Source organism: Oryza glaberrima, chromosome 2 (assembly GCF_000147395.1).
Source record: "Oryza glaberrima chromosome 2, OglaRS2, whole genome shotgun sequence".
In the NCBI taxonomy this organism is placed as follows: Eukaryota; Viridiplantae; Streptophyta; class Magnoliopsida; order Poales; family Poaceae; genus Oryza; species Oryza glaberrima.
This window is the reverse complement of record NC_068327.1, coordinates 13,721,806-13,734,355: the sequence shown is the minus strand read 5'-3', so window position 1 is coordinate 13,734,355 and position 12,550 is coordinate 13,721,806. Positions and strand designations below refer to the sequence as shown.

Below are 12,550 nucleotides of genomic sequence, written 5' to 3'. Positions count from 1 at the left end.
GTAGTCATTGCTTGATTGAAGATATGTGTTGAAGATATCCAAGTAGTAATCCTGAATATTGGAGAGCCACTTGTTGTAGTAAAATAACACGGCATCGCATGCCGAGATGTTGAGGTTCACAAAGACGTTGTGGTTGGTGAAGTAGCAAAGCTTGCGAAGTAGAGGCAATAGAGTTTGCCGGTGCCGAAGATAATAAAGATGAAGCCGCAATACCATGGTGACAAAGTTGCATAGCCATGATGAAGTGAACACGAGTCAGCAGCAACAGAAGCAAACCGGTACCGAAGACGCGCAGTTGTGAAGATAAAAGCACCAGTCGGCGGCGGAAGACGATGATGTCCATCAATAGTGGTAGCGGCATAAACCAGACGTAGAGGCAAGGACACCAGTCAACAGCAGACGAGACGACCGGCGGTGAAGACGATAAGGCCAATCAACAGTGGCAGAATAATGCAGCCATGGAAGTGAAGAAACCAGTCGGCAGCAGACGTAGACAGCTTGTGTTGAAGATGATGACGCCTATTAGTCGCGGTGGCAACGTGGCCAGCCGTGAAGACGATAGCACCAGTTGGCGTCATATGAGGCGGCCGGTCGGTGAAGATGTAGGCGTTCAAAAACGGCGGCATAATAAGCCAGCCGTGTAGACGGAAACACCAGTCGGCGGCGGACGAGGCGGCTGGTCGGTGAAGACGTAGACGCCCAACAACGGCGGCATAATAGGCCAGCTGTGCAGGTGGAAACACCAGTCGGCGGCAAACGAGATGGCCGGTCAGTGAAGACGTAGACGCCCAACAACAACGGCATAATATGCCAGCCGTGTAGGCGGAAACACCAGTCGGCGGCGGACGAGGCGGCCGGTCGCTGAAGACGTAGACGCCCAACAACAGCGGCACAATATGCCAGTCGTGTAGGCGGAGACACCAGTCGGCGGTGGACGAGGCGGCTGGTCGGTGAAGATGTAGACACCCAACAACGGCGGCATAATAAGCCAACCATGTAGACGGAAACACCAATCGGCGGCGGACGAGGCGGCCGGTCGGTGAAGACGTAGACGACCAACAACGGCGGCATAATAGGCCAGCTGTGCAGGCGGAAATACTAATCGGCGGCGGACGAGGCGACCGGTTGGTGAAGACGTAAACGCCCAACAACGGCGGCATAATATGCCAGCCCTGTAGGCGGAGACACCAGTCGGCGGCGGACGAGGAGGCCGGTCGGTGAAGACGTAGACGCCCAACAACGGCGGCATAATAAGCCAACCGTGTAGACGGAAACACCAGTCGGCGGCGGACGAGGCGGCCGGTCGGTGAAGACGTAGACGCCCAACAACAGCGGCATAATATGCCAGCCGTGTAGGCGGAGACACCAGTCGGCGGCGGACGAGGCGGCTGGTCGGTGAAGACGTAGACACCCAACAACAGCGGCATAATAAGCCAACCGTGTAGACGGAAACACCTGTCGGCGGCGGACGAGGTGGCCGGTCGGTGAAGACGTAGACGCCCAACAACGGCGGCATAATAGGCCAGCTGTGCAGGCGGAAACACTAATCGGCGGCGGACGAGGCGACCGGTCGGTGAAGACGTAGACGCCCAACAACGGCGGCATAATAGGCCAGCTGTGCAGGCGGAAACACTAATCGGCGGCGGACGAGGCGACCGGTTGGTGAAGACGTAAACGCCCAACAACGGCGGCATAATATGCCAGCCCTGTAGGCGGAGACACCAGTCGGCGGCGGACGAGGAGGCCGGTCGGTGAAGACGTAGACGCCCAACAACGGCGGCATAATAAGCCAACCGTGTAGACGGAAACACCAGTCGGCGGCGGACGAGGCGGCCGGTCGGTGAAGACGTAGACGCCCAACAACAGCGGCATAATATGCCAGCCGTGTAGGCGGAGACACCAGTCGGCGGCGGACGAGGCGGCTGGTCGGTGAAGACGTAGACACCCAACAACAGCGGCATAATAAGCCAACCGTGTAGACGGAAACACTAGTCGGCGGCGGACGAGGTGGCCGGTCGGTGAAGACGTAGACGCCCAACAACGGCGGCATAATAGGCCAGCTGTGCAGGCGGAAACACTAATCGGCGGCGGACGAGGCGACCGGTCGGTGAAGACGTAGACGCCCAACAACGGCGGCATAATATGCCAGCCATGTAGGCGGAGACACCAGTCGGCGGCGGACGAGGAGGCCGGTCGGTGAAGACGTAGACGCCCAACAATGGCGGCATAATAGGCCAGCTGTGCAGGTGGACACACCAATCGGCGGCAAACGAGACGGCCGGTCGGTGAAGACGTAGACGCCCAACAACAGCGGCATAATATGCCAGCCGTGTAGGCGGAGACACCAGTCGGCGGCGGACGAGGCGGCTGGTCGGTGAAGACGTCGACACCCAACAACAGCGGCATAATAAGCCAACCGTGTAGACGGAAACACCAGTCGGCGGCGGACGAGGTGGCCGGTCGGTGAAGACGTAGACGCCCAACAATGGCGGCAAAATAGGCCAGCTGTGCAGGCGGAAACACTAATCGGCGGCGGACGAGGCGACCGGTCGGTGAAGACGTAGACGCCCAACAACAGCGGCATAATATGCCAGCCGTGTAGGCAGAGACACCAGTTGGCGGCGGACGAGGCGGCTGGTCGGTGAAGACGTAGACACCCAACAATGGCGGCATAATAAGCCAACCGTGTAGACGGAAACACCAGTCGGCGGTGGACGAGGCGGCCGGTCGGTAAAGACGTAGACGCCCAACAACGGCGGCATAATAGGCCAGCTGTGCAGGCGGAAACACTAATCGGCGGCGGACGAGGCGACCGGTTGGTGAAGACGTAGACGCCCAACAACGGCGGCATAATATGCCGGCCGTGTAGGCGGAGACACCAGTCGGCGGCGGACGAGGAGGCCGGTCGGTGAAGACGTAGACGCCTAACAACGGCGGCATAATAAGCCAACCGTGTAGACGGAAACACCAGTCGGCGGAAGACGAGGCGGCCAGTCAGTGAAGACGTAGACGCCCAACAATGGTGGCATAATAGGCCAGCTGTGTAGGCAGAAACACCAGTTGGCGGCGGACGAGGCGGTCGGTCGGTGAAGACGTAGACGCCCAACAACAGCGGCATAATATGCCAGCCGTGTAGGCGGAGACACCAGTCGGCGGCGGACGAGGCGGCCGGTCGGTGAAGACGTAGACGCCCAACAACAGCGGCATAATAAGCCAGCCGTGTAGGCGGAGACACTAGTCGGCGGCGGACGAGGCGGCCGGTCGGTGAAGACGTAGACGCCCAACAACGTCGGCATAATAAGGCAGCCGTGCAGGCGGTGACACCAGTCGGCGGTGGATGAGGCGACCGGTCGGTGAAGACGTTGACGCCGAACAACAGCGGCATAATAGGCCAGCCGTGCAGGCGGTCACACCAGTCGGCGGCGGCGAAAGCAAGCCGGTGGTGATGTTCTGACTGATCCATTCCTGGAGTGTAAGAGATAAGCTTAAAGCCATGAATCGCTATCTATTTCTGGATCCTGCAGAACAAACAGATAGGATGAGTAGTATCTGATATAAATATAATACTCAAGAAAAATTCAAGTATTTTAAAATATTTATAAATATGTATTTTTTCTCTTGTCAATTTTGATTTCCCCGAGCAGATGACTCATTACGTTTAAACACTCTGCCCGACTAGTCATAGCCACCAAGCACCGGGAGTCGGCCTAAGCACTTCCCAAACATGCATATGAGTGACATGAGTTCGTCATTAATGGAACAAAGTTTCACGGATCGGAGTTTACTACTCGGGTACTTTTGCAATTATTAAGAGCAGAAAATAAATTATCTTATCTCTATGCTTTTGATTTATTCCGAATAATACTTAGCACCTTGCGTTATTCGGTCCATCCACCAAGCCCCCGGGTGCTAGGAATCGGCCCAAAGGCAACTATCCATTGGCAAACCAAACGAAAAGCATAGGAAGATGGAACTCCATAACTCGATAGACACTTTTGTACTCATTTTCACTCCCCCTTTTCTCCAACTTCCACCGAACTTCGCTCACATGGCAGCAACCTGGTCGTAGGGTCGTGCAAGGCTAAGGCCTCGGGCTGATGGCAAGAGATGGAGCAAGGCCTCGGGCTGACGGTAAGAGACGTTGCCTAGGGCTGCTTCAACCGAAATCAAAAGAGATTAACACCGGATGAGCTGCAGCCACCTCCTAGCTGCAATAATGTAGATGGATGACCTGTTCAATGTTGCTGTAGATGTTCAACATGAAGGGAACTAAAAAAAGGCACCATGGATGGCATGGAAGATCACCAAATGGAGGGAAACAAAGTCATGTTGCTGCTGCAACCATGCAGGCTGAAACCACCACTCTCTTCTCCTATTTCGATCTCTCTCAACTCTCCATGCATGTGCAGGATGTTGGGATGGATGGAAAGCTTGGATGATGGGGATTGTTGTGGTCTAACTTGCAGGGATTGATCTTGGGCTATTGGATGGGATTTGGGGAGGAGAAGTGAGATGAGAGCTCAGCTTGAGGAAGAAAAGAAAGAACAAGCAGTGAAGATGAAAGGGGAGGAAGAAGAAGGGGTTTTCTCTGCCCCCCCCCCCTTAAGTCCTGAGGTGGGAGCACGCCCATGGGTGTGTTGTGGGGCTAAAGAGGCACCCAAGGTCAGTGACAAGTGGGCCCAAGTCATGGCTGTCTATGAGGGTAAGAGAGGTGGGTGAAAAACTGAGTACAGATTCGTTTTTGCAATTTCCAGGATTTATTTTCTTTCCCTCTCTTGGTAAATTCAATTTGACTAGGTAAAACTAGTTCAAAAATTAAGGGATTTGGTGTGGTGATAGGTGTTGTTTTCTAGGTTCCATGTTTCAAAGTTTCACTCAAAAATTCGAAATATTTTAATTCTGGTGAAAAGATGAAATTGGTTAGGCTGAAAGTTGGTTTGAATTTTTAGGAGGCCTAAACAGAGAGTAAAAAATCCACAAAATTTATATTTGTTGGTGATAAATAAACTAGTATTTGAATAAATTATTACACATGTACACTTCTGTTCAAGTTATTGTTCAAATAGAAGTGGTTTCAATTTTACCGATTAGAGTTAATTTTGTTATCGCCTATGATCAAATTGCAATATAGTAAATATGAAATCTAAAGGACAACAAATGCACTTCGAAATACCTGGTTATGAATGTAGGGCTGTTACACCGGATCGGCCCAAGCCGATCGGGCGGCCACGGGGCGGCGCACTGGGGCACGGGCGCGGCTTAGGCCGACCGGCCGAACGATGGCATGCGGCGGCGCGGCCACCGACGCGGGAAGCGGCGGCGCACGTGGGCTGCGGCGGCGAGCGGTGCTAAGGCACGGCGGCGACACACAAGCGGCGGCCGGTGCGGCAAAGAGAGGAAAAGAAAGGAAGGGGAGGAGGAGGGAGATGCTCACCGAGATGACGATGACCGGCACGGGGAAGGACGACGATGACCACGGCGATGGCAGCGCCGGCCCGGCAAGTGAGGGGGCGGCCGGGGAGCGTCGTGGCCCGAGGAAGGAGAGAGAGAGGGGTTAGGCCGCGTGCGGTGACCAAAGACAGCAAGGAGAGGCCGCCAAAGGCGGTAGAGGTGGTGGTGGCTCGGGTTGGCGGCGGAACCGGGGCTCCGATGATGGTTTGGGGATCTGGAGTGGCGGCCGGTGTGCGGGGCAGCGCGGCGAAGCCGAGGGTGGCGGCGGATTTGCGTGGAGATGGCTGAGGCGGCGAGGAGCCGTGGCTTGAGGCGACACAGGCGGTGGTGGAGCTCGGGTCGACGGTGGAAGCAGTCCTCAGGCGATGGAATGGACGGGTGGAGTGGCGGCCGGGGCGTGGCACGACGCGGCGAACCCGAAGGCGGCATCAGCGTGGTGCGGCAGCGGCTAGAGTGGCGGTGGCGGGCGGCTGGAGGCGGTGGAAGGGGCAGTGGCTCGGTTTTATAGTGGAGATGGAGTTCCGACGATGGAATGGGGAAACGGAGTGCAGGCCGAGTTTGCCTGCGCGGCGGCGAAGCCAGCAGTGGAGGCGACGCAGCACGGCGGCGGCGGGAGCGGCGGTTGCGCGCGGCTGGAGACCGCCGGCGAGCGACGGAGCTGGGGCGCACGTGGGGAGAGCGGGGAAAGGCGCGGGGAGCTCGGGGAGGAGGGGAAATGGGAGAGTATGGCCGGGGGATGATTTATATAGGCCCGGGAGGGAGTGGCTCGGGCCGGGATGGGCGGCAACCGGCGTCGGAGTGGAGGCGGCATCGTGGGGCGGGGTGGAGGTGGCTCGTCGCCGATTTTCGCGGGGCGTGAGGGGGAAGTGGTGGAGGACGTGGAGGGGGTCGTGCCCGCGCCGACGGTTACGAGCGCGGGAGGCGGGAGTGGCGGATTTTGCGGCAACGTGGGCGGGGTGGTTCGGCCGGCCATGGTGATTTGGATGGGGAGGCCAGAGGTAGGAGGTGATAGGTGGAGTCCACGGGTCTCACCTGTCGGGGAGAGAGGGAGGGAGAGTTGGTACGGGGAGGAAAGATGGACTTTTGCAAGGACGGGCCGAGGGAGAGAGAAGCCGGCCGGAGAGAGGGAGAGAGAGGGCGCGGGCCGCGGGAGGGGAAGGGGAATTGGGCCGGGGCGGCCCAATTACAAAAAAAGGTAAAGTTAATTTGTTTTTCTTTTTATTTAATTGGTTAAATGATCTTTGTGACTTTAAAATTAGATATTGAGCTCCGAAAATTCGCGGAAAATTTCAGAGTGTTCATTAGGGCGCAGAGAATATTACAAAATATTTCCGGCCAATGATTTTTAAAGGAAAATTTTAATTCCCTCTATAATTTACTTGATTAAATTGATTTAACTTTTATTTAATTTCTAGAAAATGAATTATTGAATGATTTTTAATCCCGAACAAAAATCGGGGCGTTACATTAATACAATGAGCGTTTGGGAAAATGGTAGCATTTTTCCCGACGTGACAATGTGTCTGCCACCTATTTAGTTTTTGTGGGTGGATCTTACAATGTTTTACTCCGGTGAAAAGTTGCACGTTATGGAAACATGTTATGTTTTACTTGATCACCAGAAAGGATAAACTAAGAGAATAAGAACAAGCAAAAATTACCTATCTTTAATGTTTGTAAAACAATCCAATAATCTACTCATCTCAGCGTTTGTCTTCTTCAAATTAATGGTTGATGTAGCAATTAGAGTTTAAATCGATAAAGTTTCTTAACACTCATATGGTTGATCCATAAGATGACAACATCAAAAAGCATCAATACCGCACCCACAATGTGCAAAAATTTATATTAAGGCCGAGAAGCTCAGATCGATCAATTGTAGCAACACAGGAAAAATAATAAATGAACATTATATGTTACACATGGAATCGTCTTTTGCCAACGATGAAAACATCACCTCTTGATCAAACCCATGGTATTTGTTCTTCGCATATTACCAACGAAACAAGCGCTGCAAGTGAAATTTCAAATGGCAAAGTTAAATTTATGAAATCAATGATTAGGAAGGAAAAAAAATTTTTTAGCATAAGTATATAGTAGATGAGTTCATAAAGAGAACAAGCAACACTAATTATTTGGTGAGAATCTCATATATTTTGGTACACCGGTCAGCGACAAGTGCAAAACTTTACTTCTTGTAGTTGAGGGTCACAACACAGCAGCAAAAGGATGCCTTTTAATTTCCCTTTTTTACCTTGCTTTTCTTCTTCTTTTTCTTCTCAATGTATGCCATGATCTCCTCTTGCCGCTCAAGAGTCTCCTGCAAGGCCTGAAAAAAACATATAATATGCGTGTTTTAGAAATGGTTTAGTAAGAGTAGTAGAACAACATGTAATTTGTTAGTCTCAATACATTTAATAATACAGAGCTATGGGATTAATGTAATAAGAATGTGCTTATCATCATTATGGTGAAAACAGACAAACCTTCTTGGTCGCTGCAAGTTCCTCCTCCAATGCACTAACACGGCTGACGGCAGTCTTTAGCATCTCCTTTTTATCAGCTGGCATTTCTGCAGGCTTGGTGAGAATCGCAATGACCTTCTCCTCAATATCGGACAAACGCTTTGTAGAAGAAACATATTCAGCTACTGACACAGCCTCCACTGATATCTCGGATAGTTGTTGTGCTTGGATTTTGGATGTACTTTGTGCCCCAAGGGTAGCACCAAGTACCTTCTTTGGCATGTTGCGGCTAACACGGAGCATTGTTGCAATGCTCATGACAAGAGCCATGATACCCCCATAGAGTGGAGGATTGGATCCATTAGAGGCATTTACAATCGCTGCAAGAAAAAGATTATCCAATCTGTTAGTTAAAAACTAACTAGAGAGTAACAATATTAAGTCACAAGATTATTAGGCCGCAAAGATGTTTAACCTTTGGTTACTGTGACATTCTCATCTGGCAATCCCTTGCTCTGGCAAATGGCATCTATGGCCTTCTCTACCATTGGAACATCACAAGAATAAGCTGATCCTAGGGTCTGCATTAAAAAAACTCCTTTTATATGAGGACTAAGCTTAGAAAGTATTTAGAAAAGAAATATATGAACCACTACACCACAAGAATGAAAATTTATATGATGACTAAGCTTGGGAAGTATTTGAGGTTTTACACTTTTCCTAGAACTGAAAGATCATCACAAAGTTACTTGTCTGTGCATGTCTATCGCATTATCAACTGACGAGCCCACTTAAGCTTGTAAGTTAAGACTCAAATTTTTTTTATTCTAGTTTGTCTAGGGAGATTGAACCTCTAGTTTCATCCATAAGACGTGAGAAATATTCTTTTAGTTGTATGGTTCAACACTAACTGCAAGTTTGTTTGCGCAAAAAAAAACACACTTTAAATTTGTTAAAGTACAAACATGTCATTGTTAGAAGGACAATAGTGGAATTTCATTTTCCGGAAGAATAGTGGAAATTCACCAGTGATAAAGCATAACTCACAGGAAGTATCGTAGGAGGAAGTTCCTCACAAACAGGCGATAATGAAGGATGTTCAATTCGGGCACAGGATATTTTTCGTGACAAAGTGCACCCTTCATCTTTGAAAGACTCCTGCCTCTTTATTTTACGTAAATAAAATAACAGATGTCTAAGTACTATGATCCAATACATTTAGAAATACTTAAATATGAATGTGCAAGTGCAAAGAGCGTGTAACATCTTTGCTACCTTGGTGTGCATGGTGTCATCTTCACAAATCATCATTTTCTCCTCAGCATCCAGATGATTCAAACTAAGATTTCCGCACCACCCAGCCCCGCTTTGAACCATCTAAACATAATATAGCATAGAAATTTTGAGTTCCTTGTCCCTTATGAATTGTAATTTAAGAATTTGTTCAAGGATAATAAAGGTTCAGATTGGAACAGTCACCTTCAATATTTCAGCATCCTTCCAGGGGCCCTTGTCAGCCTTCATGCAACCACCTTCACATTGGCAAGTTCCACCAAAAAACTCCGGCAGCTCACTAGACAACATAAATTAATAGAATTAAAATGGTGAACATTGTCTTCGAATATGATGGTTAACTTAGAGCATCAGGTGTTCTACCTAGCATCGATCACCTCAAGAAGCTTGCTCTGGTACTTGTTGCCCAACACCTAAAGAAATGCACAGATTATTGATAATCAATTTTCAAGTTGAGCACTCATAGACAAAGTATTGGAAGAACACTAACATGAATCTTTGCTGTGGTCTTTGGGTCAAGGAAACTCTTCACTGTGCTCCAAAGAAGTCGGAATCCTGGCCCAGCATTAATGATGAACATTCGACACAGTGTCTGGAAAAACAATTACATGCGGCGAGAACTTTAATAAATCCAGCACAAAATTTTCTGCAGAATTACAACCAATATATTGTGCATCCAAGGCATTACCTCAGGGTAGTTATCACCATCAATCTTTTGAAGCTGACCAATGAGGTCTCTTGCAGCTTTGCTGAATTGTTTCATCCCCTAAAAATGTATTTTTTTCTTAGATTATAAATAGTAAAAGTGCAATCATTTAATGAATTATCCAAATATTTGCACATACATACCACCCCTTGCACATCAAGAATTGTTGTGCTTTGATCAATGTGGCACTTGGCAGCAATTGAGCAAGCTGGGAACTTAACAGCAAAGTTCTTCTCAAACTCCCTGACATGGTTCTTGATAAAACGATCCATTGTGGTAACCTGCATTAGCCTATTGACATCGATCTGCCCAAGACGTTCAATGTAGACAGGCCTTCCTTCCTTATCAACCCCATGGTAACCTTGAGGATAGCATTCTGCCACCTTGTCAGCTTCTTCAAATTCAAAATCCTGAGATAGGATTTGAAGAAAAATGTGTCAACTGCTTATAAACAAGGGTATGTATCAACCATAGAAGGATTAGTCCAAATATATTTTAATCTTAACCTATGCAATTACCTCAAGAATGGTATCTGCAGCGAATTCCTTTCTCCACCGCAGCATATCAACCCACATTTGCTTTGCCTTCTCCACATCAAACTTTCTTGCCTTCAAAAACCTATGTAATCTCAAATTTTAGTAATACTTTTTTCACATAAGAAACTATAAATAACAACATGATGTGCTATTTTCAGATTATACACCTTAGCATCATGTGGTAGTCATCATGGTGAGATGGTAGCAACTCTTCAAGTACAAGGAGCTGACGGAAGGCATCTACAGCCTGCACCTCCTCAGGATCACGTTCATCCGCAATTGAGATGGATATGACCTTGCTACTCCTCCTCCCCTTCTTCATTGAATGCCTTAACTTTTGTGAAGCACTCATTGCCTTCTTCTTCAGCGATATGATTTTGGCTTTCTTCTCATCCTCTGAGTATTCAACATTGGATTTCCTCTTCTCTTCATAGTGACCATCTAAGGTTGCTGACACATCGTGTATGTCAGTTGGTCATGTATATTCCAATATACCAGATTCTAAATATTTTCTAAACAGTTAAGTTAGAAATTAATTCTTTGATAGTGAAGCGGGAGAATACCATTGGGAAAAGGGCATACGCTTTATCTGAAAATAATGTTTATACTTTGAGATAGAAGATAATATAATGATTTTTTAATAAAAAATACACATTATTAGGGTGTAATATTCCACTTTAAACAATAAGAAAATGGTTGTGACAATTATTTGCTTTACTTACAAGAGCTTAGACGGTGTTCAAGAGGTCTTGATAGGACTTCTGTCATGACTGTTCGGCTCTATCTGGACCTGAACAGTTATACACATTATTCTTGGATTATATCACATGCTATGTCTCAATGTATAATAAAGGAGAAAACGAATAATTTTCTAAATATCTTGATGACCTAAAGTATTGCTTGGCAGTACGATGCAGTGTAAAATAAGACAAAAGGTCTCAGTTTGCTGGGAATTTTTTAATGCTTGAGCAGCAGGCCTGTGAGACACTAATTAGCCTCATCTCATGGTATATATCATAGTCCATCAGTATAATTATAAGTTTAGTAACATGTGTTCCTTTTCTGGATTAACAAAAAAATTTATAAAATACATATATAAATTAATGATAACGTTGAAACACCAGATGATAAAAACCTACAGGTGCCTGAGATTGTGCTTGAAGACACAAATTCAACACATTAATTTACAGCCAAGCCCAAAATTCACAAGAACACTTGAATAACACAAAACAGAATAAATTTCGCTAAAAAAATAGCAGAAAAGTAATCTAAGTGGAAGATAGGTGTTATGATCTGGAATAATTTGAATAATTCTTGCACCCATTATAAGTCATGACATGCAACACAATCAGAACCATCAAAAATCAAATGAAGAAATTATAAAGGCCCAAAAAACCACAATGAACCAAGAATGTACCAAATCCTAGATCCCCTTGACAATCCCTGGCCGACCACCCAAAGAATCCAAAATACAAATAAGCAACTGCCTCCGATGTAGATTTTCCCAATCTTATGAAATTGGAGCACAACAAGTATTGAACTAGGTAGAAAACAAAGTAGAGCCTCTTTATCCTCAGTCCACATGGGAAAAGATGTATAACTGATGCTAACATTTTATCATTAAATAAAGAACATACAATGCCGGAGCAACACGATTATTACTAATGTCCATAGGAAGAACCAGGATCAAACAAGGAATTGGAAAGAGAATCATGTAGTGGTGGAAGAGAAGAGCATGCACGTACCACCAAGAGGAGGAGCCTGGATGTGGGAAGGGGAGGAGGTGGTCAGGTGGGTGTGGGGGTGGGGGCAGAAATGGAGGGGCAGACAGAAAAATAGACTCATCAATGGCGCGCATTCCCCGCTGCCAAACAAGGAGAGTACCATAGGCAGGACATCTGGAGCTGGCGATCGATGTTTCTGTTCTACAATTATGACATGTACGGTTTTCTTCCAATATTAGATAATTAGACCACCAAACCCTTATTAGATGTGTCCTTCCTGTATAGAACGGTTTGATTTTCCTATTAATAGAAAAGACATAATTTTTTTGACACAGCATAATGTTTTCTGTAACTACATTTTTATTGTAACGTGAA

At 47.5% G+C, this 12,550-nt stretch overlaps 1 protein-coding gene across 3 annotated transcripts; it reads right to left on the bottom strand.

Annotated features, from left to right (window-relative positions):
- Positions 1-7,260: 7,260 nt before the first annotated feature.
- Positions 7,261-12,277, bottom strand: LOC127763866 (phosphatidylinositol/phosphatidylcholine transfer protein SFH3-like). 3 transcript variants are annotated; one of them, XM_052288664.1, is made up of 15 exons: positions 12,197-12,277; positions 11,174-11,241; positions 10,619-10,901; positions 10,434-10,533; positions 10,059-10,325; positions 9,898-9,975; positions 9,700-9,801; positions 9,573-9,622; positions 9,396-9,489; positions 9,192-9,293; positions 8,964-9,080; positions 8,392-8,497; positions 7,938-8,296; positions 7,706-7,780; positions 7,261-7,462 (listed from the first exon to the last, which is right to left on the bottom strand). In XM_052288664.1, the coding sequence occupies exons 2-15, from the start codon at positions 11,217-11,219 to the stop codon at positions 7,445-7,447; spliced, it is 1,797 nt and encodes a 598-aa protein (XP_052144624.1). In that variant the 5' UTR covers positions 11,220-11,241; positions 12,197-12,277; the 3' UTR covers positions 7,261-7,444. The 3 variants fall into 3 exon arrangements, with proteins under 3 accessions (XP_052144624.1, XP_052144625.1, XP_052144626.1); XM_052288665.1 differs by having other exon boundaries at positions 10,619-10,892; XM_052288666.1 differs by lacking the exon at positions 8,964-9,080.
- Between the last annotated feature and the right edge of the window lie 273 nt (positions 12,278-12,550).